Here is a 24249-nt window from a genome sequence, read left to right as displayed (position 1 = left end):
TAACAAAAGTTATTTTTAGCTTATTATGCATCTTTTGGACGTTTAATATTAGGGATATGCAATCACTTATAATAAGCGCTTTGAAGACATTACAGAAGACAATTTTCCATTGCTAACCAACAACACAAACAAGAGTTAGTATATTTTTCATGAATTTAGTCAAAATTAAAAGAAAAGAATACCCTTTTCACGTCAACAGCATTCAATATTGGTATATAGAAATGTTTGTCTGAAGAAAGAAAAGTTTTTAATGATAAAATCGATGATAAGCGGGCACCTTTCCTATGTTGTTTTGATCTAGTTTCCGTCTAAATCGTCTTAATCGATTGAGTGTGGTTTTATTTCAAATTTATTAATATGTTATCTGTTTTTCTGTAAAACTTTCATACATTGTGGTTATATTTCGTTCCCAGGAAAAACAACTAAATTTTCATAAATTATATACAATGATATATGACTGACAAAAAAAGTGACATCATTCAAGGGTGTGAAAATCAAGTCAAATCGTCGCCTAGTCCATTCAGTACCTATAGCAAAAGTCAATTAGGCACCTATTTTACGTCCGCTCTTCAGAGTTCACGAAAATTGTTTTGACCCGTCGGTCATGGGGCCGACAAAGCAAAATTATTTGTCAGTCCTAAAAAACTCGTGTCAATTTGATCCTAAAATAAAAATAATAACATATTTTATCCAAAAGTAACTTTATTATTATTACTTTTATTTTTCACAGCCACGGACAAATTAATAATGAAGGACCAGTTCTAATCTTCTGATTGTTCTTAATTAAAGTCATTTTCACTATCCATTTCATCATCTGAATAATTTTCTCGATATTTGTTATCTCCATCTAAGATTTCAATCGCCGATTGTTTGCCATGAACGAATTTAGCAGGCCACGTGTAGATCGGCACTTTGGTTTCCATAGGTTTCAGTTTGTTTATAACAGGAAACCAGTACCAGAAATTAGCAGCAGGTACATCTGAAGACCGATGTAAACAAAAAAGGCACTGCAACGGCCGTTTTTACATCGGTCATCGGGACCGACACTAGCTTTCAATATACTGGTCCAAGCCTCATTTTGACCGATAGGACCGACAGGACCGACCATTTTCGCGAACTCTGGCTCTTATATTTTTGTAAGTTATGGGTATATAAAGGATCTGTATGGTACTGTTCAAGTCCAAATAATAATGACATCTTGAAAGGGGTCGTAATGGAGGTACTTTCATGACAAATAACGATAAAAAAAACTTGCAAAATTATTAGTTTTGATGCATGATGATTAAATGTATGCTTTCTTTAAGATGTCAAAAAAATCTTCTGATTTTGATAAATATTCACTTTAATCATGTTAAATATATTTCAAACATCATGGTAACGATAATTAATTTAAACCTCTGACAAATAATGGTAAAATTTTATTCAATATGAACTAATATGCTGCTAAAGGTATCCATAAACGACCATTTGACACCTGATGATAAAGGGCATTCCTACCCTTATGAAAGGCTGTTTAAGTTTTTATCTGTGGCCCCTTCCTACGACTCCATAAGCTGAAGCCACTTTCATCTGGACTTTGAGAGAGAATTGGGTTGTGTCATTTTTATATTTTTATATTTTTAACTCTGCAGAAGTGAAACCATTTTGAAACAGAGGTAGATCATTGCACATCTAAAATGAAATGGATAATTTGTACCGGAACAGGTGCTCACAACAAATATTTCTACACCCCAGAGTCCCCCTGATATTTTAAGGAACATTTTTTTATTTTTTTCTAACATTCTAAAGTGAGCCTTGTTATACATGTATGTATATACTTTATTTTTTTCTAAAGTGAGCCTTGTTATATGTATATACTTTAGTTTTTTCTAAAGTGAGCCTTGTTATATGTATAGACTTCATTTCTTTCATGTGTATTTATTTCAAAAAATCAAAATAAAAGCCAACTCGCTTTGAAAAATAGATCAGAACATTTTTAAACATTTTTTGACAAGAACAAAGAACATGAAAAATCAACTTGTGTTTTGAAATGAAATAAAAGTGACAAGTGATGCTTGTATGATGCAATTTTTTTTACTGTCTGATATCTCTATTTATTATAATGTATAAATCATGCAATCAAGTTTGTGTGCATTCAAAAAATTCTGTTTTTTATTCTCAGTGCGTGATGTAGTACGCAATGACGGCTCAGTCATTGGTCTTTATCACAGAGTAGACCATGAGGGATTTAAAGGCTCAGTCAAGTTTATTGGCACTTTACCTGATACAACTGGTAAGGTTTTTATTTACACTATTATATGAGAGTAGTAGTATGAGGAAAGGGAGATATACGGTATAAATCAATGAGACAGCATTTTTGCCACAAAAGCCCGACCGTGCAAGGGCTGTATAGCCAGTCAAGGTCCTTACAAACTTCCATTTGTTGTTGCAACAAAATAAAACTAGACGAGGCACCAAGAGGTCATATGGACTTAAACATTTTAAAACATTTGTCAACCTGTATACAATCTAATAAAGTTTGATCCAGAGTCATAACAAGTTTCTAAAACCCTGTTATCTACAAATTACAAAAACACTAAGATTTACTATGACTGGTTTTTTTTCTGATTTAGTCATTGGGAAGGTTAATATTGAATTTTGTTATGTTGTCACTTGAATAAAAAAAAATTGCGTCAGGTTCAAATATATTTAGTTTCAAAACATAGCTAGTAAGATAAATCTTATTTTGTACATGTACATTGAATGTCAAATCAATTTTGATAGGACATTTTCATTTTGGGACCGGAATATATATGATAGAACAGCACAAAAAGCTTATAGAATTTTTTAGTTTTTCTTACTGACGTCAAATGATTTAACTTTGCACTTGTTTGCAGTTGCTGATTAAACTTTACACTCATTTGCAGTTGAAATAAATGTATTGAATTTTGGTATCATACATGTAGCCTTTTGCATATAAATCTTTTATTATTATGACTTCCTGTTTCCATCTCATTGATTTGTCATAAAATGCAATGTGATAATAGAATAATTCATCGATATCACATGAGCAAATGTACATTTCCAATATAGTATATACTATGTATCTGCATTGCTGTATTTGGAAGAATTAATAACCTCTAATTACTGCTGTTAGAACTTGCAATTTCCTTTGAGCCAAGCTACATGCCAAGAATGTACAATGTAAAGTAGTGTTTATATTTAGAAAATATAATTATTACTATATATTGATTATTCTAAACAGGTTCATGGTATGGTGTTGAGTGGGACGATCCATCTCGTGGAAAACATGATGGTAGTTACAAAGGGAAACAATATTTTCACACCAGGTAAGCTACTTTTGCTCTTTTATTAAAACTGTATTCCTCAGTTTCATAATCTTTTTGATTTACACACAAAAATAGAAAATGAGATCTAATTGACCAATTTGAAAGTTGTCCTTCACAGTTCAGTGGGAGCAAATTAAAAATGAACATTTACAGCAATCTAAATTTCCAATATTTATTGTCATTTAACCAAATTAGCATATATGTGAAATCTAACACAAAAAGTGCAATTAAGGAAGTTTGCTTGTCATGTTTTGGAATTTTTGTCACATTTTCAGAATCCTCTGGTTTTATCTATTTGAATGCCTTGAAAAAAAAAATTCTTATTATAAATCTTTTACATGTATCATTATAAGCCATCTGTAAAATTCTTATAAAATCATTGTTATTTGGAAGGCTTATATCTCAAAAACAAGCACATTGACCTATTTTTTATTTTTGCTCTTTTGGTTCCTTTATTAATCCCCTATCAATAAATACTTTGTGTTATAAAAAGCTTGTTATTTTGAAAATGAGTAACAAACTTCCTTAAGGTACAAATGTATACAGAAAAATAAATCATAAAATAGCAGATTAAATAAATTTATGAATAACCCCCTGTCCTTAATTCTAATGACTTTTGTTATATAGGAACCAAAAGTTTATTTATTATTTAAAACTTCTCTGCTAGTACAATTCAATCCATATTCTACTTTTTGATATTTTTAACTTTTTCTCTTACAATTTAGTATGAGAATTGAATTTTCTAAACGAATATTATAGCATTAATTTTATCATTCACAATTACAGTAGTAGTACTGGTGGTTCTTTCATCAGACCCAAGAAGGTTGATGGAGGTTACAGTTGTTTCTTAGCCATTAATGATAGATATGGCAAGACCAATGAAGCACATGCTGGGGTCATTATAGAGGACTTGTTTGTTGTTGATGGACATAAGAAACAAACGAAAGTGGAAATGGTTGGAGCTGAAAAAGTCAACAAAAAGCAAAGGTATTTATTTCATATGCTAGAGAATAATCAATATTATTGCTATTTTACCAAATTTTCCTTTGATCTAACTGAATGATAATTTCCTTTCTTAGTACAGTAGAGAAAAATTATTACAAGAAAATAAGGGTGCACATGCCCCTTGTCAATGACATTAACAATGTTGTCATTGGTAAAATAGCGATAAACAGATTATCATTGGTCATCTCAGCTCGATGGCTTTTCTCACTTTCGCCATACCGGCTCAAGCCAGAAAATCAATCTCGTTGAGATGATCAACGATAATCTATAATAATACAACAGTTGAATGTAAAAACAAATATTTGATAGCAATCTCATTCACAATCCATATTAAACAACTGTCTCACATTAAACCAATATGAGACAAAATCTCGTGTACTATACAACGGTTTTATGTATAAAACTAATACAAGATAACAATTCAATCTCATGCAAGTCCATGTATCAAACCAATATCTACATGTAATGATAAGAAAAATCACCAACTTTATACAATACAATTGTACTCATTATATATATTATTCAATATTTTCCTGTAATATTTAAAGTAACCAAGAAAATGTTTATCAGGGAACAGCACTTGTATTGGTATTCTCCACTTTTTATTTTGACTTGATATTAATCAGAGGATGGAAATTCTTGTTTATTAGAAGAGAGGTACCATTTGGAATGCAATAATCTTTTTTTAATGATGGGAAGTTGAATAAATGGACCTTTCAATTATATGTTAAAAAATCAAATCTCAAATCCTGCAATATCCAAACTGAAACAAAGTTAAACTAGGTTTTACTGACCTCATCATATGTGCTCTGTCAAATTTGTACTTGATACTAATTGTTCGATGTATAACTTTGATATACTACTTCACTGTAAGCAAGTATTTGATGAACACGAAATATGCAATTGTTGTCTCACCTCAACCAAGTCATTTGTTTCACTGTAATCTTCTTCAACTTGCAGCAAGCTTGATCAGCTTCAGGAGGTTGTATTACGTGGTATGTCTGTATATGGGGTAGGATCACATGGCAGTGAGCTACGACAGCATACTCCTAATATAGAGGAGTTAGATATATCAGCAACACTAGTATCGTCTTGGTTGTGTGTATCACAGATTACTGAATGTCTTCCTAAGCTCAAATCACTAAATGTTAGGTAAGTGTTTTGTTATAATACAGCAAAGAAACTTTGAGAATAAATAAATCAAGAGATGTGGTTGATTGCCCATGAGAACTCTTTACAAGAAACCAATTGACACAGAAATTAACCACTATAGGTCACCATACTGCCTTCAACACAAAGCAAAGCCCAAACCGCATAGTCAGCTATAAAAGGCTCCAAATGACAAATGTAAAACAACTCAAACCAGAAAACTAATGGCCTAGTTAATGTACAAAATATTGAAATGGAAATAAGACAAGATTAAAACAAAAAAGGCCATATATTACAGAAACAACCACAGGTGGAAGTGAATCTTTCATCAAAAACACAGTTTTGTATTTAAAATAGAAATGATTAGGCAATAATTGGTTAACCTGATGATCTTATCCAGTAAAATTAGTTACATCCTGAAAATACAAATATTTATCACACTAAATTAGCCTACATTTCTTGTACATTTTTACATATTATATTGAAATTTTTTATCAATCAATATTTTTATTTCAGTGACAATGTACTACCAATTATACCTGGAGCAGATGAGGATATGCCTTGCTTTAGTACAGTTGAAATCCTATATATCAACAGAATGCACTATACTTGGAAACAGGTACTTACTTAGCACATACAGATTAAGAAACTTCACAAGAAATGGAGATTTTGTGGAATCAATAATATATTAAAGTGGTGGGGTAGGACAATAATTGTGAGCAAAAATGGGAGAGAAAACAAATATTAACTCCTGTTGGTTAACTTTCATTCTCTATTTTATTTACTGATAATTTGTATGTTATTTCATAACAAAGAAAAAAAATGAATGAGAATAACAAAGGTTTAAAGGTTAAAGGATATATTCTTCACCCTTGGCCCTTGGTTGAGTTTTAATGGTCATACTTTTACATTTTGTAATCATTCTTTTCAGATTTTACAGACTTGTAAGATGTTTCCAGCACTGAAACAGTTACACTGTTGTTTTAATTCTGTGGAAAAGTTGTGTCTTCCGAGTTCTTTGGAACAGCTTACACTGCTCAATCTAGAGTCCAATAAAGTGCCATCTTGGGACAATGTACTACAACTAGCTGGCTTATCTAGGTAAATGGTCCAACTTTAATTCTTGTATGGTCCACTATGGAACAAGTTATGTTTGATAGTTTGGTGTCCCATTGGTTTTAGAAAATAAAATGTTCATTAAATTTTCTATACTGACCAAAGGCTTGTACTGAATAGTAAACTGCACTTTTAAAAAGTTTTTGTCAAGTCTACAATATTTATTTATTTGATAAATCAAAACGTTGTCCAATAATTTTCAGATGTAATAACTGTGTCATTAATCGCACATATTTACTGCTGTACGTCCATCTATTTATCTCTGTCACATTCATGAATTTATAGAAATTTGATTTATTAAGCTGGGGATGCAATTTTGCATGTAAACAAAGTTAGATACATGTTAAGCTTACAATTAGTTTATTTACCATGTTTACACTAACAGCAATGGTTATCTTTTACAAATATTTGAATTGTTTATTTTTTTTAATTTCGCAACAGGTTGGATACATTGATACTTAATGACAACAAAATAGAAAATGTTTATTTCCCTGATGTACCTCCGGGAGATACTACCAGTTGTTTCCCTTGTTTGAAGTCTCTCTCAGTTAATTACAACAAAATATCAGAGGTTTGTAATCAACATTTCACAAGTTACGTCCCTTAGTTGAAGTAATTTTAGAAGATTGATTATGAAATTTTTGTTAACCATATTTGAAAGGATTGAAAAATATGATTAAGATGATTTAAAGATAATGCATAAATGAGATAAAAGGAAAATTGGGGTTATAAATACTATCTTAAGTATTTTGATTACATAATTATGTGAGCAAAGGATCCCTTTCTTTCTCATTGTTGTAGGCTATAATTTCTTTATCCCCGGCTTAGTATATATCTAGGATTTTGATTGGCTAACGCACGTCGTTACAAAACCCATAGCCCCTGGGTGTTGCTAACCCATATCCCCGGACGTTGCTAACCATTTTCCTGGGGAACTTCACGCAAGTTTTCTTTAGTTCCATGATTGCTCCTTGTGAAATATTGAATTCTGTAGATTATCCATAATGTTTGTAATTAAATATTTAATTCATTACCGATTTTGTCCTAGTATGGCGATCATTTACACTCATTTCATTAAATGCTTCACTTGACTGCCACATTTTCAAGGAATGGGACTACTGACATAGCTATGCAAATGACCCACGTTGACGTCACACCATCTATGGCATAACTCTCACAATATTGAGCGCCAAATTTGACTCAATCCAGTTTCTCTGTCTCCGTATTAAAAACGTCTTATATTGACTAACTGTAGGGTTCTACCAAAGGTAGTACCCTACACCCCGTAAAGAATATAAAAAATTCCAAATTTCAATAAAACTTTTTTAGATAATGAAAAAAACGTTGTTTTCACGTTACACTTTGTATCGGAATTTCCATAAAACTCGCCCGATTCGGACTAAGACCGGGGATAAATTCATTATCTACGTTCATATCCGTAGATATGGATATTTTAACACCCTAAAGTACCCCAGTACACCATGAGGCATAATATCTACTTCCACTTCATTTGAACTTTGGTGCATAGTTGTCTCATTGGACATCATATTTGATCTCATTAATTTTATATCAGGTATTACTTCAGTATCATAAGATTGTCATGAAGATTTTTAATTATTTTCAGTGGAAGAGTATAAATGAATTGAATAAGTTGCAACAGCTAGGAGAAATAAGAATTGTACACAATCCTATAATGGACTTAGCTACACCAGAAACAGTTAGACAGATGCTAGTGGCGAAGATATCTACCCTGAAAATGTGCAATAGAACTGAGGTAAAGCATCCTTTGTGTCACAATTTGGTTATACATGTATAAGTTATACTTTGGCATCAGTATTTTTCATGGGATACCAATTTTCAGGGATTTCATGGGTACAAATCAACCACTAAGTTATAAGTTCAACAAAGTAAAAATTGTCTATATGGTTGTATGCAGACCTTATCATAACCACAAAAACAGATATCAAAGATACCCGTTATACATGTACAATTTTTCCTTTATCCACAAAAATTGGTATCAAGGAAAATAATGAATCCACAATCATAAGACGATGATGAGTAAACAAATTCTTAGATGTTAGTTCACAGATAATATTTTTTTTCAAAATTTAGAGTCACCATATCCACACTCAACAAGGAGGTTTCCTCCTACATCATTTATTTAACTCAAAATTGTGTGCAGATGTGACATAGATACACTCAAACACAGCTCATTGCAAGTTTAACAAGTTCCCTGGTAAATACATATTTATTCTAATCCGTGGCTAGATTTAACTAGTTTTATAACAAACTACTTACATGCACATGATAAAACTGAAAGCAAAGAAGCTAGCTATGCTTTGTAGTGCTGTTCTTAATTTCTTCATGTAGTCTCTAACATAGAGCAAAAAGTTGCACTGAATTGCATGTTCTACACTGCTCCTATCAGATGGAAATGTTGTCGGTTCATTGTAGCAAGATTGAACCAAATTAATGAATATATTCAAACCCTTCCTTGCCCTAGTCATTGACTGAATAAGTGAAAACAGTGCAATATACTACAATCCTAGGGTTCACATCTATTGCAGGTATTTGAGGATGAGAGAAAAGGTGCTGAAATAGACTACTTAAAAAGATTTGGTCCACATTGGTTAAAGGCAGGTGGTCACCAGGAGAAAGACAAAGACCAAACAAGTGCAGAATTCCTTCAAGAACATCCACGCTTCAAACAATTCCTTAAAAGTATGGTTCTATTTCATCTCATTACTCAATCTCATTAAATTGAAAAGATGGGGTGGCTTCGTGTTTTAATTCATGACACAAAATAAATCCAATTAACAAACCCAAAGTAAAGGAATAGAGTTTTTTCCTGTTTTCATCTGAATCACAGCACCTTTTTCATGTAAATGTTTGTTAGATTTTCATTTGTTAATAAAATATGTTTAGTGGTAATGAAAAGTTTTAAGGTATTGAATTTATAAGAGAAAAAAATACATTTTAACAAGCACTCATTGTGTGAATTCATTGAAAAAATAAATATTGGTTACTATTTGTAAATTTTATTTTTTAGAGTATGGTGCTCCAGAAACTTCAGAAATGGAACAGAAATCAAAAACCCTGAAAGACAACCTCATTTGTATCCTCTTTAGTTATAATTGTGGATTTCCTATGCATACTATTTTGATTAAGACTTAGCATGAAGTCATGAATAATAGTACATTTTTTGTACTCATATTCTACTGGTGTGGTTTCATGGTTGCTTGCTTGTATCAAGTGCAAGTGGTTTGAGTTTGATCATAGATCAGAAAAAAATTAAAAAAAAAATATTAATTTTTATCTGACATCTTAAGGCAATCAATTTTATTATCAACTATATATTCTTTTTTCTGTCAATTTTTGAAAAGAATATCTTCCATTTGAATATTTACACATTAGAAGGATATAAAAAAAATATATATATAATGAGAAAGGAATTTCATGATAAGAAATAATTGGAAAAGTCCAAATATAATGGATTTATGACTCAAAAGTCATGAATATTATGTTCTTTCTTTTGAAAAGACTTCAAAAAAATTTTGGGATCGTATAATGGTATGATGTCGTCGTCTGTGTCGTCGTCCGAAGACACATTGGTTTCCGGATAATAACTTTAGTTTAAGTGAATAGATCTTTATGAAATTTTTTCAGAAGGTTCAATACCACAACATGAAGGTTGGGATTAATTTTGGGGATGATGGTCCCAACTTTATAGGAATTAAGGGCCAAAAAGGGGCCCAAAACAAGCATTTTTCTAGTTCAGGATAATAACTTGTGTACAAGTATTTGAATTGCTCTGAAATTATATCGCAATGTTTAAAACCACAAGTAGAAGGTTTGGATTCATTTTCAGGGATATGGGGCCAAAGTTTAGGAATTAAGGGCCAAAAAGGGGCCAAAACAAGCATTTTTTTCTAGTTTCCAGACAATAACTTGTGTGTAATTGTATGGATCTCTCTGAAATTGTACCACAATGTACCATATAACAAAGAGGAGGCTGGGATAAAGTTTTGGGTTAATTGCCGGAAATATGTTAGATTTAGGGGCCTAAAAAGGGCCAAAAAGAAGCATGTTTCTAGTTTCTAAACAATCATGATGATAACTTGTGTTTAAGTGTATGGATCTCTCTGAAATTGTACTACAAGGTTCAATACTACAAAAGAAAACATGGGATTGAGTTTAAGGGTTATTGCTCCAATGAGGGTTTCAAAAAGTGGGGGGGGGGGGTTTGTTTACCATTTTTTTAAGGGATTCCTTTTTTTTCAAAATTTTTCAAATTTCAAATTTTGAAAAGTTTCAAGAAGAAATATTCAATTGCACAGTATTGTGCAATAGATTTGTAAGATCTTTGACCACATTATTTTGTGACAAAAACTCATATTATGTAAAAAAAATTATCACAATCCAAATTCAGACAGTATCAAGCTTGAATATTGTGACCATATTTGCCCCAGCTGTTCAGGATTCGACCACTGGGGTCGTATATAGCTGCGCCCTGCGGAGCACCTGGTATATTTTATGATGTATTTAAATGAGTAGTTATTGTTGAAAACTCCATAAGAAATTTGAATTGAGATCATTTTTGGAATAAGGGAAAGGGGGAGGTGAAAAAAATTAGTGGGGTTCAGTTTTTCTTATTTCAGATTTCAGAAAGGAAAAAAAAAATTTCTTCAAATATCAAAGGATTAATATTCAATAGCATACTGAATTGCTCAAAAGCAAAAAAAAAACATTTTAAGTTCATTAGACCACATTCATTCTGTGTCAGAAACCTATGCTGTGTCAACTATTTAATCACAATCCAAATTCAGAGCTGTATCAAGTTTGAATGTTGTGTCCATACTAGCCCCAACCGTTCAGGGTTCGACCTCTGCTGTCGTATAAAGCTGCGCCCTGCGGAGCATCTGGTTTACTTTGTATACTGAATATACTAGAGCTTTATTTTTTATTCTTAACACTCAACAGCTGTCAAAATAAGAAATCCTGACCAACCTGACCAAAGAGTTATAACCAAAAAGTTACCAGGTATTTATATATTTTGTTACTTTTCTATAGTGTGTAATGTTTGGAAGTACATGCATTTTATTTGAATGTGAGTTTATGACAAATTTTTGTATGGAAAGTAGAATAAACCATCTTTTGTTTTTGACATTTGAAAAAAATTCTTATGTATTCTTAAGAAAAGGTAATTTAGTATTTATAAATACATGGAATTGAAAAGAAAAAGTATCATTAGAGATTTTTCTTTTAAAAATGGAGCTAAATTAAACCCAGCATCCTATTCTGTCAAAGCAATGTTAAATTATATTTTAATATGATTACAGTTACCATGGTGATACAGAAGGTAAAAACCTTAATACAGAGGTTGTACAAAGTTGGTGCTGATGAAGTTACATTGTCATATATTAGCAAAAAGGTAGGGAAAAATAAATGACAGCTATAAATTTCCATTCATTAAGTTCACAACAGTATCTGCAATGAAAACTGAATCAAATGATAAAGACATGAGACAATCAAAGATCTGCTTTTACCACTAAATCTTCAAAGGAATTAGAAAACAACAATGCAAGATACAACCAAAAACATCCAACAAAGAAAATCCTGAAATGACACAGGAACATGAACATTTGGTGCTTCAATAAACTATAAGAATAACGGGATGGGATACATGTTTTGGTTTAAATGATATTTGTGTGTGTGCAAAAATATGTTACTATGCCAAATAACTTTCATCAAAGGAAAAATTGTTAATAGTCAGATTCCTCAATGATTTAATTTATTTTGGTAACTTAGTACAAAATGTATTGCATTGTAAATTCAGTTAAACATTTTCCTATAACATTGATTTATTTTACATTTTAGATGCCTGATCAAGAAATTCCTTTCGACAATGATTTAAGACAAATATCTTTTTATTCTGTGGAAAATGATGATGAAATCCTAGTCAGATGGTGAATCCAGAATCCTTCAACAACTTAGCCCCTCATATATTTTCATACATTTGACTTTTGCTATTGAAAATTGTCTTCAAATTGTTAACATTTTTAATTAGCTAGAAGTTGCAAATAAGAATTTTCAAATTAAATAAATGAATTTGTATGATTAAATTAACAGAACATTTGGGTAGTAAATCATGTAGATATGGTGTGAATATACTGAAGATAATAACACACCATTTATGAGACAATTAGCACACAGCAAGATAAGTGCTTTTATTGCTGTTCTTCATTTTCAAAATAACAAGAAGTGTCAAGGCATCCAACACACACAGAAGACAGCAAGTGCGAGATGTTCCTTAGTGTTGATAAAACAAAGAGTGCTTTTAGTATTAGAATCAAATAAGATAACCTAGCAACAGTGATATTGTTTGACTAAATAATTGAACTCTCAATTTATTTTTTCTTCTTCTATTTTTATGTTGTTTTTCAATATGACATTTTAACACTAAACCAAAGGACTTCAGGTTTTTAATGCACACAGGGTTTTTTTTATAAGTGAGAATGCAAGAACTTTAGGTTTTTAATGCACACTTTTTTTTAAAGTTTGATGTTAACTGTTGCAGGGTTTTTTAATTACTTCTGATTTTCAGAAATAGAAATGGTATCCAGTTCTATGTACTTAATTAAGTGACATTGTTAAATCCATGCTTTATCTCGTTCATTCATTTATCATTTTAATGCTAGAAATAAAGAAGCAAGAATGTTATTTTACACAGAAATGTTGTAAGCGCCATGGAAATGTTTATCAAAAATGAACTTAATATTATTTATATTGTTAAGTTATTTGTACTCCTATAAAGCATAAAGACTTTTACCTTCTTAACAATTGTGTTTATTTATTAATTTGCCATTACATATTAAGTTTTTTCCTTAAGTCCATATGGCTAGGAAATAGCGATAGTGGACTGGCGGCAGCAGCGTTAACTTACTTCTTTTAAGATTTATATTTTAGAAGATGGAAGACCTGAATGCTTCATACTTTGTAAATAGATGTCTCATGTTATGAATTTTCCATTTGTTGTATGTCCATTGACCTTGACCTCATTTTCATGGTTCAGTGACTACTTGAAAAAAAGTTAAAATTTTTTGTTGAGCCTGCGACTTTTGTCGCAGAAAGCTTGACATAGGGATAGTGATCTGGTGGCTTCTACGGCGGTGGTGTTAGCTTACTTCTTAAAAGCTTTATAATTTAGAAGGTGTAATACCTGCATGCTTCATATTTTGTATACAAATGCCTCATGTTATGAAGTTTCCGTCAGTCACATGACCAATGTCCTTGACCTCATTTTCATGGTTCAGTGACTACTTGAAAAAAAAGTTAAGATTTATACATCCGCAAAAATTTTAATTTTTTGGTCGTATATTGCTATCACGTTGGCGTCGTCGTCTGCGTCGTCGTCGTCGTCCGAATACTTTTAGTTTTCGCACTCTAACTTTAGTAAAAATGAATAGAAATCAATGAAATTTTAACACAAGGTTTATGACCACAAAAGGAAGGTTGGGATTGATTTTGGGAGTTTTGGTCCCAACATTTTAGGAATAAGGGGCCAAAAAGGGCCCAAATAAGCATTTTCTTGGTTTTCGCACTATAGCGTTAGTTTAAGTGAATAGAAATCTATGAAATTTTGACACAAGGTCTATGACCACAAAAGGAAGGTTGGGATTGATTTTGGGAGTTTTGGTTCCAACAGTTTAGGAATTAAGGGCCCAAATAAGCATTATTCTTGGTTTTCGTACAATAACTTTAGTATAAGTAAATAGAAATCTATGAAATTTAAACACAAGGTTTATGACCATAAAAGGAAGGTTGGGTTTGATTTTGGGAGTTTTGGTCCTAACAGTTTAGGAATAAGGGGCCCAAAGGGTCCAAAATTGAACTTTGTGTGATTTCATCAAAAATTGAATAATTGGGGTTCTTTGATATGCCGAATCTAACTATGTATGTAGATTCTTAATTTTTGGTCCAGTTTTCAAATTGGTCTACATTAAAGTCCAAAGGGTCCAAAATTAAACTTAGTTTGATTTTAACAAAAATTGAATCCTTGGGGTTCTTTGATATGCTGAATTTAAAAATGTACTTAGATTTTTAATTATTGGCCTAGTTTTCAAGTTGGTCCAAATGGGGGTCCAAAATTAAACTTTGTTTGATTTCATCAAAAATTGAATAAATGGGTTCTTTGATATGCCAAATCTAACTGTGTATGTAGATTCTTAATTTTTGGTCCAGTTTTCAAATTGGTCTACATTAAGGTCCAAAGGGTCCAAAATTAAACTAAGTTTGATTTTAACAAAAATTAAATTCTTGGGCTTATTTGATATGCTTTATCTAAATATGTACTTTGATTTTTGATTATGGGCCCAGTTTTCAAGTTAGTCCAAATCAGGATTCCATATCAAGTATTGTGCAATAGCAAGAAATTTTCAATTGCACAGTATTGCACAATAGCAAGAAATATCTAATTGCACAATATTGTGCAATAGCAATTAATTTTCTATTGGAGTTATCTTTCTTTGTATAGAATAGTAGTTGATAATATATGTTGGAAATTTGCCAGACATGACTATGATGTCATTTTCTATTTTTATTTGCCAATAACTTTATGTAAATAACTTCATTGGAAATTTGCCAATATAAAATGTTGCTGATGAAGCTTTTTTTCCTTATCTTATCTAAAATGTTTTTAGATAATGTATGTTGGACATTTGCCAGACATGATTATGATGTCATTTTCTATTTTTATTTGCCAATAACTTTATGTAAATAACTTCATTGGAAATTTGCCAATATAAAATGTTGCTGATGAAGTTTTTTTTATTGTTTTATACAATAAACAATGTATATTCACTTTTACTACCAACCAATCTTTACCATACAGGGATAACAAGCACTTTATTTTACATTTTAATATTTTATGATGTATTTAAAAGAGTAGTTATTGTTGCAAACTCCATTAGAAATTTGAATTGATATCAGTTTTGGAAAAAGGAAAAGGGGATGTGAAAAAAGGGGGGGGGGGGTTAAATTTTTCTCATTTCAGATTTCATAAATAAAAAGAAAATTGCTTCAAACATTTTTTTGAGAGGATTAATATTCAACAGCATAGTGAATTGCTCAAAGGCAAAAAAAACCTTTTAAGTTCATTAGACCACATTCATTCTGTGTCAGAAACCTATGCTGTGTCAACTATTTAATTTTAGATTTAAAAAGTTTGAAGAAGAAATCTTTAATTGATTTGTAAAATCTTGACATTTGTTTTGTGTAAAAAAAACCCATGTAATGTCAAAATTTGATCACAATCCAAATTCAGAGCTGCATCACGCTTGAATGTTTTGTCCATACTTGCCCCAACTGTTCAGCGTTCGACCTCTGTGGTCGTATAAAGCTGCGCCCTGCGGAGCACCTGGTTTGTAATGTTAAATTCTCTCTTATTATAAGTAATAGGATAACTATATTTGGTATTTGCAAGGTCCTCATGCCCGTCAGACAATTTTCACTTGACCTCGACCTCATTTCATGGATCAGTGAACAAGGTTATGTTTTGGTGGTCAAGTCCATATCTCAGATACTATAAGCAATAGGTCTTGTATATTTGGTGTATGGAAGGACTGCAAGGTGTACATGTCCAACTGGCAGGTGCCATCTGACCTTGACCTCATTTTCATGGTTCAGTGGTTATGGTTAAGTTTTTGTGTTTTGGTCTGTTATTCTTATACTGTATGCAATAGGTCTACTATATTTGGTGTATGGAAGAATTATTAGCTGTACATGGCATGGTTCATCTGACCTTGACCTCATTTTCATGGTTCATTGGTCAATGTTTAGTTTTCTTGCTTAATGTTAAGTTTATGTGACAGTTGTAATAAAGCTTTATATTTAGGACTATCAACATAGTATCAATGCACTCTTGTTGTAATGTTAATTTCTTTCTTATTATGAGGAATAGGATAACATCATTTAGTGTCTGCGTACCTTGCAAGGTCCTCATGCCTGTCAGACAATTTTCATCTGACCTCGACCTCATTTCATGGATCAGTGGATCAGTGAACAAGGTTTAGTTTTTGTGGTCAAGTCCATATATCAGATACTCTAAGCAATAAATCTACTATATTTGGTGTATGGAATGAATGTAAAGGTGTACATGTCTAACTGCCTGGTGTCATTTGACCTTGACCTCATTTTCATTGTTCAGTGGTAAAAGTTTTTGTATTTTGGTCTTTTTTTTCTATTACTATATGCAACAGGTTAACTATATTTGGTGGATTAAAATATTTTATGATGTACATGTCAGTCTCACTGGTTTTATTAGAACATGTTCATTGCTCAGTGTCAAGTTTTTCTGAGACTATAAGCAATAGGTCAACTATATTTGTTGCATGCAAGGATTGTATGGTGTAAATAATTCTATGTTTGTTGATGTGGTTCATAAATGTTTCTTGTCTCTCTTTCTATATAAAGATTAGACTGTTGGTTTTCCTGTTTGAACGATTTTATACTAGTTATTTTTTAGGACCCATTATAGCTTGCTGTTGAGCGTGAGCCAAGGCTCTGTGTTGAAGACCGTACTTTGATCTATAAATTAATGGTTTACTTTTATTACAAACTGTGACTTGAATGGAGTGTTGTCTCATGGGCATTCATACCAAATCTTCTTTTATCTATGTCAGTCTAGCATGGTTCATCTGATCTTGATCTCATTTTCGTGGTTCATTGGTCAATTTTTAGTTTCCCTAGAAGTCTGTTTCTTAGAACCTATAAGCAATAGGTCAACTATATTTTGTGTGTTGACATAGACAGGGGAACACAGTGCTTGCAGATATACCATCAACTATGTGATTTTGGGTGTCAAGAAAAGGATCTTTTGGTGCTGTAAAAGTATTAGGTGATTAACTGTATAGTGTAAGTAATATACACTTGAAAAGAATACACAAGGATTCCTGACTAAAATTAAAAGTCATACAAGACTAACAAAGGCCAGAGAGGCTCCCGACTTCCCCCATTACCTCTAGCCAATGTAGAAAAACGAAACACATGTATATTTATGAGGAACAGACCATCCTAAAAACTTAACAATGACCAGTGGAACATGACATTTAGGTCAAGGCCATACAACGTATGAAGATGGATAATTACTCCTCATAAAAATAATCCACATACCAAATTTTGTTGAACTGTCATGAATATTTGTCATGAACCAATCTCATCCAGAAATGGTTAGTTCACCACAGGATCATGGCATTGATGTCAAGGCCTTATGATTGACTTTTACGCAATATGTATTTTATTTTTTATTTCAAAAGAATGTAATGTCATAAAGTATGGCACACATATAATATGCAGGACAAAAAAAAACATTTATGTAAAAACTATGTATATTAAACACACAACAAAAAATAAAGTGACATTACATGTACATCAAGGAAGACATAAAAATATTGCATTTCTCACACTTAATATCCAAAAGGAAAAACAAACAACAAGTAACACATAAATTGAATAAATATGAGATCTAAAGGTAACTTACAAAAACTTGCTATGATTAAGGACAGAAATCAAGTACAAAAAATGTAAGTATGGAATGTGGTAGGAATAAATACATTATGTTGACCTCTAGAATGAGTAGATATGTTTTTGTTTTTGTGTAGTTTGGTTGCTGTCTCACTGATGTATATTCAGCATCTTCTTTTAATCATACACACATATTTTGACATGTGTAATGTTCTAAGACATGCAAATATGACCTAAAGGGGTGATTTATTATACTTTTAAAATAGGATATACATGTATATGTAAATATTTTATTTATGAACTTTGTGAAATATAGTTTCTACAGCAGTGGCGGATCAAGATATTTTGGTAAGTGGGGTCCCAGTCCAGTCATGCTTCAGTAATTTCCTATATTATCAACCATTTTTTTTTCCACAAAAGGGGGAGCCAGGCTCTAAATCCGCCTGTGTTCAGTTTAAAGGCAAAATCTTTGAAAGATAACTACTTTTTTTACTAGTCCAACTTGGCAAGCAGATAAATAACATCCATAGAATTTGTAAAATAAATTGGTAATTGAATGGACATTCAATGCTGGAATTATATATTTTCTTAATAAATCCTACAATCAGACAGTAAAATAATCTCAAATTCAACATATTGAGCTGATTTTTGTTCTATTTGCCAAGCAAAAAAATTACATGTATACTTCTGGCTTTTGTCATGTTTGTATGTTGGATGTTGTGAAATTAATTGTTTCTTAAAAACTTCATCTACTAAAAATAGGTGCATTAGGTTCATGTATCCAAAGAACTAAAAATCAGTTGAATTTGGACCAAATGTATTAAAGATCAGATACTAACCCACATGTCCCATGGAAATGGTATTTGATCAAATTGAGACTTTATAGTTCTTTTCTTAATATCTAAAGACATTTCAAATCTTAATGAATTTGATCTAGCCTTAGAGATTACATCTTGGTGTTGACTTGGAGGTAATGCAGTTGTCTCCCCTGGATCTTCTTTGATGTTATAAACTAAAGGATCTTCAAGTATATAACCACTGCAATCATTTGATATATTTTGAGAAACAAAGTATATTTTGTAATCTCCAACCGTAGCTGCAGAGACATCTCCAGTATCACAGTAATGGAGTAATACTTTATGGATTTCATCAGACTTTTTATTCGGATTTTTAAATAACTGTTTTAAATCTTTACCATCGAAATGTCTCATATGTGTTCTTTGAATTTTATTTGGTTGTCCAATGAGATGCTGAATTGTGGGGAAAATATCCATCACAGATGTGACCACAGCAGTTTCTTGGTTAGGTTCAATGAAATTTGGCCAACTAACGATAGCTGGTACTCTTATACCTCCTTCTCTCAAAGAACCTTTTTCACCCTGTAGTTTCATGTCCTTACTTGAATGCTTTAAATGAGAATTTGTATATGGGTGTGTTAAAACAGGTCCACTGTCCGAGAGAAAGAATATAACAGTATTGTTTTCCATTCCTTGTTCCTGAAGAGTATTCATCACCTCGCCAACACTCCAATCTAATTCCAAAACGGAATCATAATATTTATTAATCCCAGACTTTCCCAGGAAATTTGAGGAAGCAAATGCAGGATGTCCTGGCTGATGATAAGGTATGATTAACAAAAACGGAGGTCTTTTCCTAAATTTTATGTAATGTTGTGCTTTCTCTGTTATCTGACTAGTCAGTGTAGTATCAATATAAAAATCTTCTTTCACCATCTGGTTGTCAAATACCTTGCATGTTATACTGTTTAATGGAAGCATCCAGCAATATATTCTAAAAATACCAATACTTATAAACACCATGGATATCAGAGGAATGAGTAATTTGATACTTATGAAAGAAAGCATCTTTGATGAGATTATTAAAATCAAAAATGTTATGATAAGGGGTCCTAGTTCTGCTAAAACAAACCAGAAATAGTCAGAGTCCGCAAAAAAGTCCTCAGCATCACTGCTACATGCAGGACTATGTCCCATCACAGTGCCATAAAATCCTCCAAATCCTTGATTAGTAGGCAATGACCAGGACCATGAGCCAAGACCCCATCGTCCAAATAAGAAAGGTACATGTCCTTTCATTTCATAGTATTTGGCCATGTTCATTTCACTGAGTGGGATACCTCCAGATTGTGCAACACTCCAAAAACTTGGCCAGCCTAAATTTCCTTTCACAAGTCCCATTCTCATTGGCTGTCTTCCTGAGAAAAAAAAAGAAGAAAAAAAACAACTTATTAACTTTGTTGAATTAAATTACACCCCCAAAAAAATCTATAGTTGTTGATATTGCCACATTTACTTTTTTTTTTTTTATGTCAAATACAGGTGAAATAGGTGTATTGTTTGGTAGTTACTTTGAAATTACAACTGATTTTTAGTTCTTTGGATATTTTAATGAATTAATTTTTTTTTGCATTCTTGAAAAAAAGTTTCATAAACAAGGAAATTTCATAAAAATCATTAAAATAAAATCTGTACTATAAAATTATTCTGAATGTGAAATAGAAAATAATTGGAATCTTACAATAATGACAATCATAACAATGTGGACTCTAATACATTTAATACAAATGTACATTTTCATTTATCAAGGTTTATGAGCATTTTCCATAACTTTAAAAGAAATATATGTTATAAAAAGAAAATATTACAAAATAGTCAATAAACTATTTGTGACTTTTTGTCCTATCGAATGACTTAATAGCTTTATGTCCTGTGACTTTCTGTCTGTTTACCCAAATTATTTGTAGTTATAAAAACCAGAACCTGCAGGTAGTGTCATGAACACTTTGGACATCAAAAGATTCATTTATAATGTTAATATTAAAATAGGTTACTCTTTTAAAACAACAGTACTACTGTTTGAAATGGGTAAAACGGGAAAAAGCTGACAGAAAATCTTTGGACTCTTTTTTTAATTCAGTAATGAAGATAGTTGATATTCGAATACAACATTTTAAAGAACATTTTACCCTCAACAAAAACTATAAAAACCCTATTTCGCGTATCAAAAATAAACTAACAGAACTAGCCAAGGAATTCGTGTTTGTCCCGGCTGATAAAGCTGCTAATAATATCATTATTGTTTGACGTAAATTTTATATAGAGGTTCTGCAAAAGGAAATCACGAATTCACCAACATTCCAACTGACTTCATTTTCAGAAAACGACATCTGTAACAAACATAAACTTTTAGCTACTTCTTTACAAGCAGAACCAAACACAATGAAAGTCCCAACTATGTACTGGCTTCCGAAGCTGCACAAAAAACCTTACAAATATAGATTTATTTCATCTTCCAGCCATTGTTCAACTACTAAATTGTCTGTTTTACTTACTAGTACACTTGGTACAATAAAAAACCTGATAATAAATTGTTCAAATAAGGCCTTTGAAAATAGTGGAATTAATTACTTTTGGAGTGTCAAAAACTCGTTGGAAGTACTTGATAAATTGCATGCATATATTGGTGATTTTGAATCTGTTCAAAGTTTTGATTTTTCTACCCTATATACCACTTTGCCTCATATTCTTATTAAGAAAAAATTCACATCCCTAATTAACTGGGCATTTAAAAAGTCGGAATGCGAGTACATATGTTCAAACTCTTTTAGATCATTTTTTAGTAGCAATAAACAAAAGAACTATGTCAATTGGACATGCTTTGATACTATTTATGCACTTGAATTTTTACTTGATAACATTTTTGTTCGCTTTGGAGATTCCGTATATCGTCAAGTTATTGGAATTCCAATGGGGACTAACTGTGCACCACTTATTGCGGACCTGTTTTTGTATTGTTATGAGTTACAATTTATGACTAAAATTAGCAAAGACCCATCAAAACAACATTTGATACAAAAATTTAACAATACTTTTAGATATTTGGATGATATATTGGCTCTAAATAATGACGACTTCAGTATGTATACTAAAGAAATTTATCCTGTAGAACTTACTTTAAATAAAGCTAATGATAACAATGACCACTGCCCTTTCCTCGATCTTGATATCTATATCATAAACGGGAAGCTTAATACAAAAATTTATGATAAAAGAGATGATTTTTCATTTCCTATTGTTAATTATCCATTTTTAGATGGTGACGTTCCCTTGTCACCATCTTATGGTGTTTATATATCTCAACTTGTACGATTCGCTCGTGTATGTAACAATGTATTAGATTTTAGCGAGAGAAATTTATGTATTACTGAAAAATTATTACACCAGGGTTTTCGATATCACAAACTGGTCAAAACATTTACTAAATTTTATCACCGGTATAAGGAAATAATTCGTAAATATAACTCAAAATGCAGACATCTTATACGTTCAGGTATTTCACATCCAAAATTTTATGGAAATATTCTTTATAAAGCACAAAAATGTCAGTATTCTCCTCAGAAACTAACAAAACCTTTAAATAGACTTATTAAAAGGGGATATAGTTACGATACTGTTGTCAGGTCATTAAAGATTGCATATTTTGGCTTTAACATTGATTAACTGATAGGGTCTTTGCATCGGAACTAAACACATTTATTTCTAAAAAAACAGTTGTTGGCATGACACGGGTTATTTTCTTCTCATATATTTTATGATAGTATGATACTAAACCCCTAACGGGAGGGATTGTACCTGATATTCATATGATGAAGACATAATCTTTCAATCAGTTTAATTGAGGTCTGGAGCTGGCATGTCAGTTAACTGCTAGTAGTCTGTTGTTATTTATGTATTATTGTCATTTTATTTATTTTCTTTTGTTACATCTTTTGACATCAGACTCGGACTTCTCTTGAACTGAATTTTAATGTGTGTATTGTTATTCTTTTACTTTTCTACATTGGCTAGAGGTATAGGGGGAGGGTTGAGATCTCATAAACATGTTTAACCCCGCCGCAATTTTGCGCCTGTCCCAAGTCAGGAGCCTCTGGCCTTTGTTAGTCTTGTATGATTTTAAATTTTAGTTTCTTGTGTATAATTCGGAGTTTAGTATGACGTCCATTATCACTGTACTATTATGCATATTTTAGGGGCCAGCTGAAGGACACCTACGGGTGCGGGAATTCTCGCTACATTGAAGACCCATTGGTTGCCTTCGGCTGTTGTTTGCTCTATGGTCGGGTGGTTGTCGCTTTGACATATTCACCATTTCCTTTCTCAATTTTAGTAATACATGTAGCATTTTGGCACTCTTGTTTTTATTTTCGACATTATATACCGGTTAAACTAGATTTATACAGGGACTTTCTATACTAATCCCTGATTTATATATATATATATATATATATATATATATGAATGAAACTTAAAAGGGTATATGGGGTATAAGACAATAACACAGAAAACAGACAACACAGATGACCAAAATATTCAGTTTTTCATGCATAATATATTATTTTATTGTAACTCTTGCCCTGTAGTTTAATAAAGACTTTGCCCTGTTTAGTATTAGCAGCAACCCATTTCCTTTCCCAAAGTTCCTGAAATTTTGTAAACATACCTGTGTATATAGCTGCTAAGCTTCCAGCCTCTGAAGGCATCGAATACATTCTGGTCAATTTCAGACCATTCTTGGCAAGTTTATCAATATTTGGGGTTTGTATTAACTCATTTCCAAAGCAACTCAAATCTGAGTATCCGAGATCATCAGCTATAAAGATGATTACGTTCTTAGCTTTTTCATCTAAACAGTGGCCTAATCTTGAGATACAGGCGATGCAAGACAAAATAGTCAAAATGTATAAAGTTGTTGACATATTTTCTAAGGGAAATAATAAACAGCTCATACACCCTGGTGAGGATGAGATTAAATTCCGTGTAAGATAATAGAAAGGAATGTATTTAATATTTTTTAGTAAGTAAGTTTACCTTTTAAGAGGGAAGTGAAGCGATTCATTTAATTTCGCCAAGGAAGTATTAGACAATATCACTTCCATGATTTTACGGAGGAACTATTTTAGGTTTCTTATTTTACTATAATACTTTGTCATGGGAGAAACAAGAAATATTAACATAAAAAAGTTTTGAGCTTGTACGGTATATTAAAAACGGCAAACGTGAAAACAGAGCAACAGAAAAAGCACACATTGTAGAAAAAGTCACACATTGCA

At 31.8% G+C, this 24249-nt stretch overlaps 2 protein-coding genes across 2 annotated transcripts; one reads left to right on the top strand and one right to left on the bottom strand.

Moving 5' to 3' along the window:
• The first annotated feature begins 1 nt into the window (after position 1).
• On the top strand, positions 2 to 13436 carry LOC139516051 (tubulin-specific chaperone E-like). Its single transcript, XM_071305862.1, has 14 exons — positions 2 to 134; positions 2162 to 2272; positions 3245 to 3329; positions 4116 to 4316; positions 5295 to 5486; positions 6000 to 6102; positions 6415 to 6584; positions 7041 to 7170; positions 8224 to 8373; positions 9167 to 9320; positions 9649 to 9714; positions 11580 to 11639; positions 11939 to 12030; positions 12477 to 13436. Coding segments are annotated over exons 1-14 (1608 nt in total). The 5' UTR covers positions 2 to 133; the 3' UTR covers positions 12570 to 13436.
• Positions 13437 to 17886: 4450 nt separating this feature from the next.
• LOC139516050 (steryl-sulfatase-like) lies at positions 17887 to 23922 on the bottom strand. The gene is made up of 2 exons (XM_071305861.1): positions 23640 to 23922; positions 17887 to 20334 (listed from the first exon to the last, which is right to left on the bottom strand). The coding sequence occupies exons 1-2, from the start codon at positions 23893 to 23895 to the stop codon at positions 18947 to 18949; spliced, it is 1644 nt and encodes a 547-aa protein (XP_071161962.1). The 5' UTR covers positions 23896 to 23922; the 3' UTR covers positions 17887 to 18946.
• Between the last annotated feature and the right edge of the window lie 327 nt (positions 23923 to 24249).

The sequence above is a fragment of the Mytilus edulis genome, chromosome 3 (genome assembly GCF_963676685.1).
Source record: "Mytilus edulis chromosome 3, xbMytEdul2.2, whole genome shotgun sequence".
Lineage (NCBI taxonomy): Eukaryota > Metazoa > Mollusca > Bivalvia > Mytilida > Mytilidae > Mytilus > Mytilus edulis.
The sequence above is the reverse complement of the archived record's forward strand: the minus strand, read 5'-3'. Positions and strand labels throughout refer to the sequence as shown.

Bases quoted from the DNA above. Each gene is read 5' to 3' on its own strand.
- LOC139516050 (XM_071305861.1), bottom strand. From the start codon at position 23,895: ATGTCAACAACTTTATACATTTTGACTATTTTGTCTTGCATCGCCTGT. The intron at 20,335-23,639 runs GTATGTTTACAA...TTTTTTTCTCAG, and splicing joins CTTAGCAGCTATATACACAG to GAAGACAGCCAATGAGAATG.
- LOC139516051 (XM_071305862.1), top strand. The intron at 5,487-5,999 runs GTAAGTGTTTTG...TTTTTATTTCAG, and splicing joins CTCAAATCACTAAATGTTAG to TGACAATGTACTACCAATTA. The intron at 7,171-8,223 runs GTTTGTAATCAA...AATTATTTTCAG, and splicing joins ATTACAACAAAATATCAGAG to TGGAAGAGTATAAATGAATT.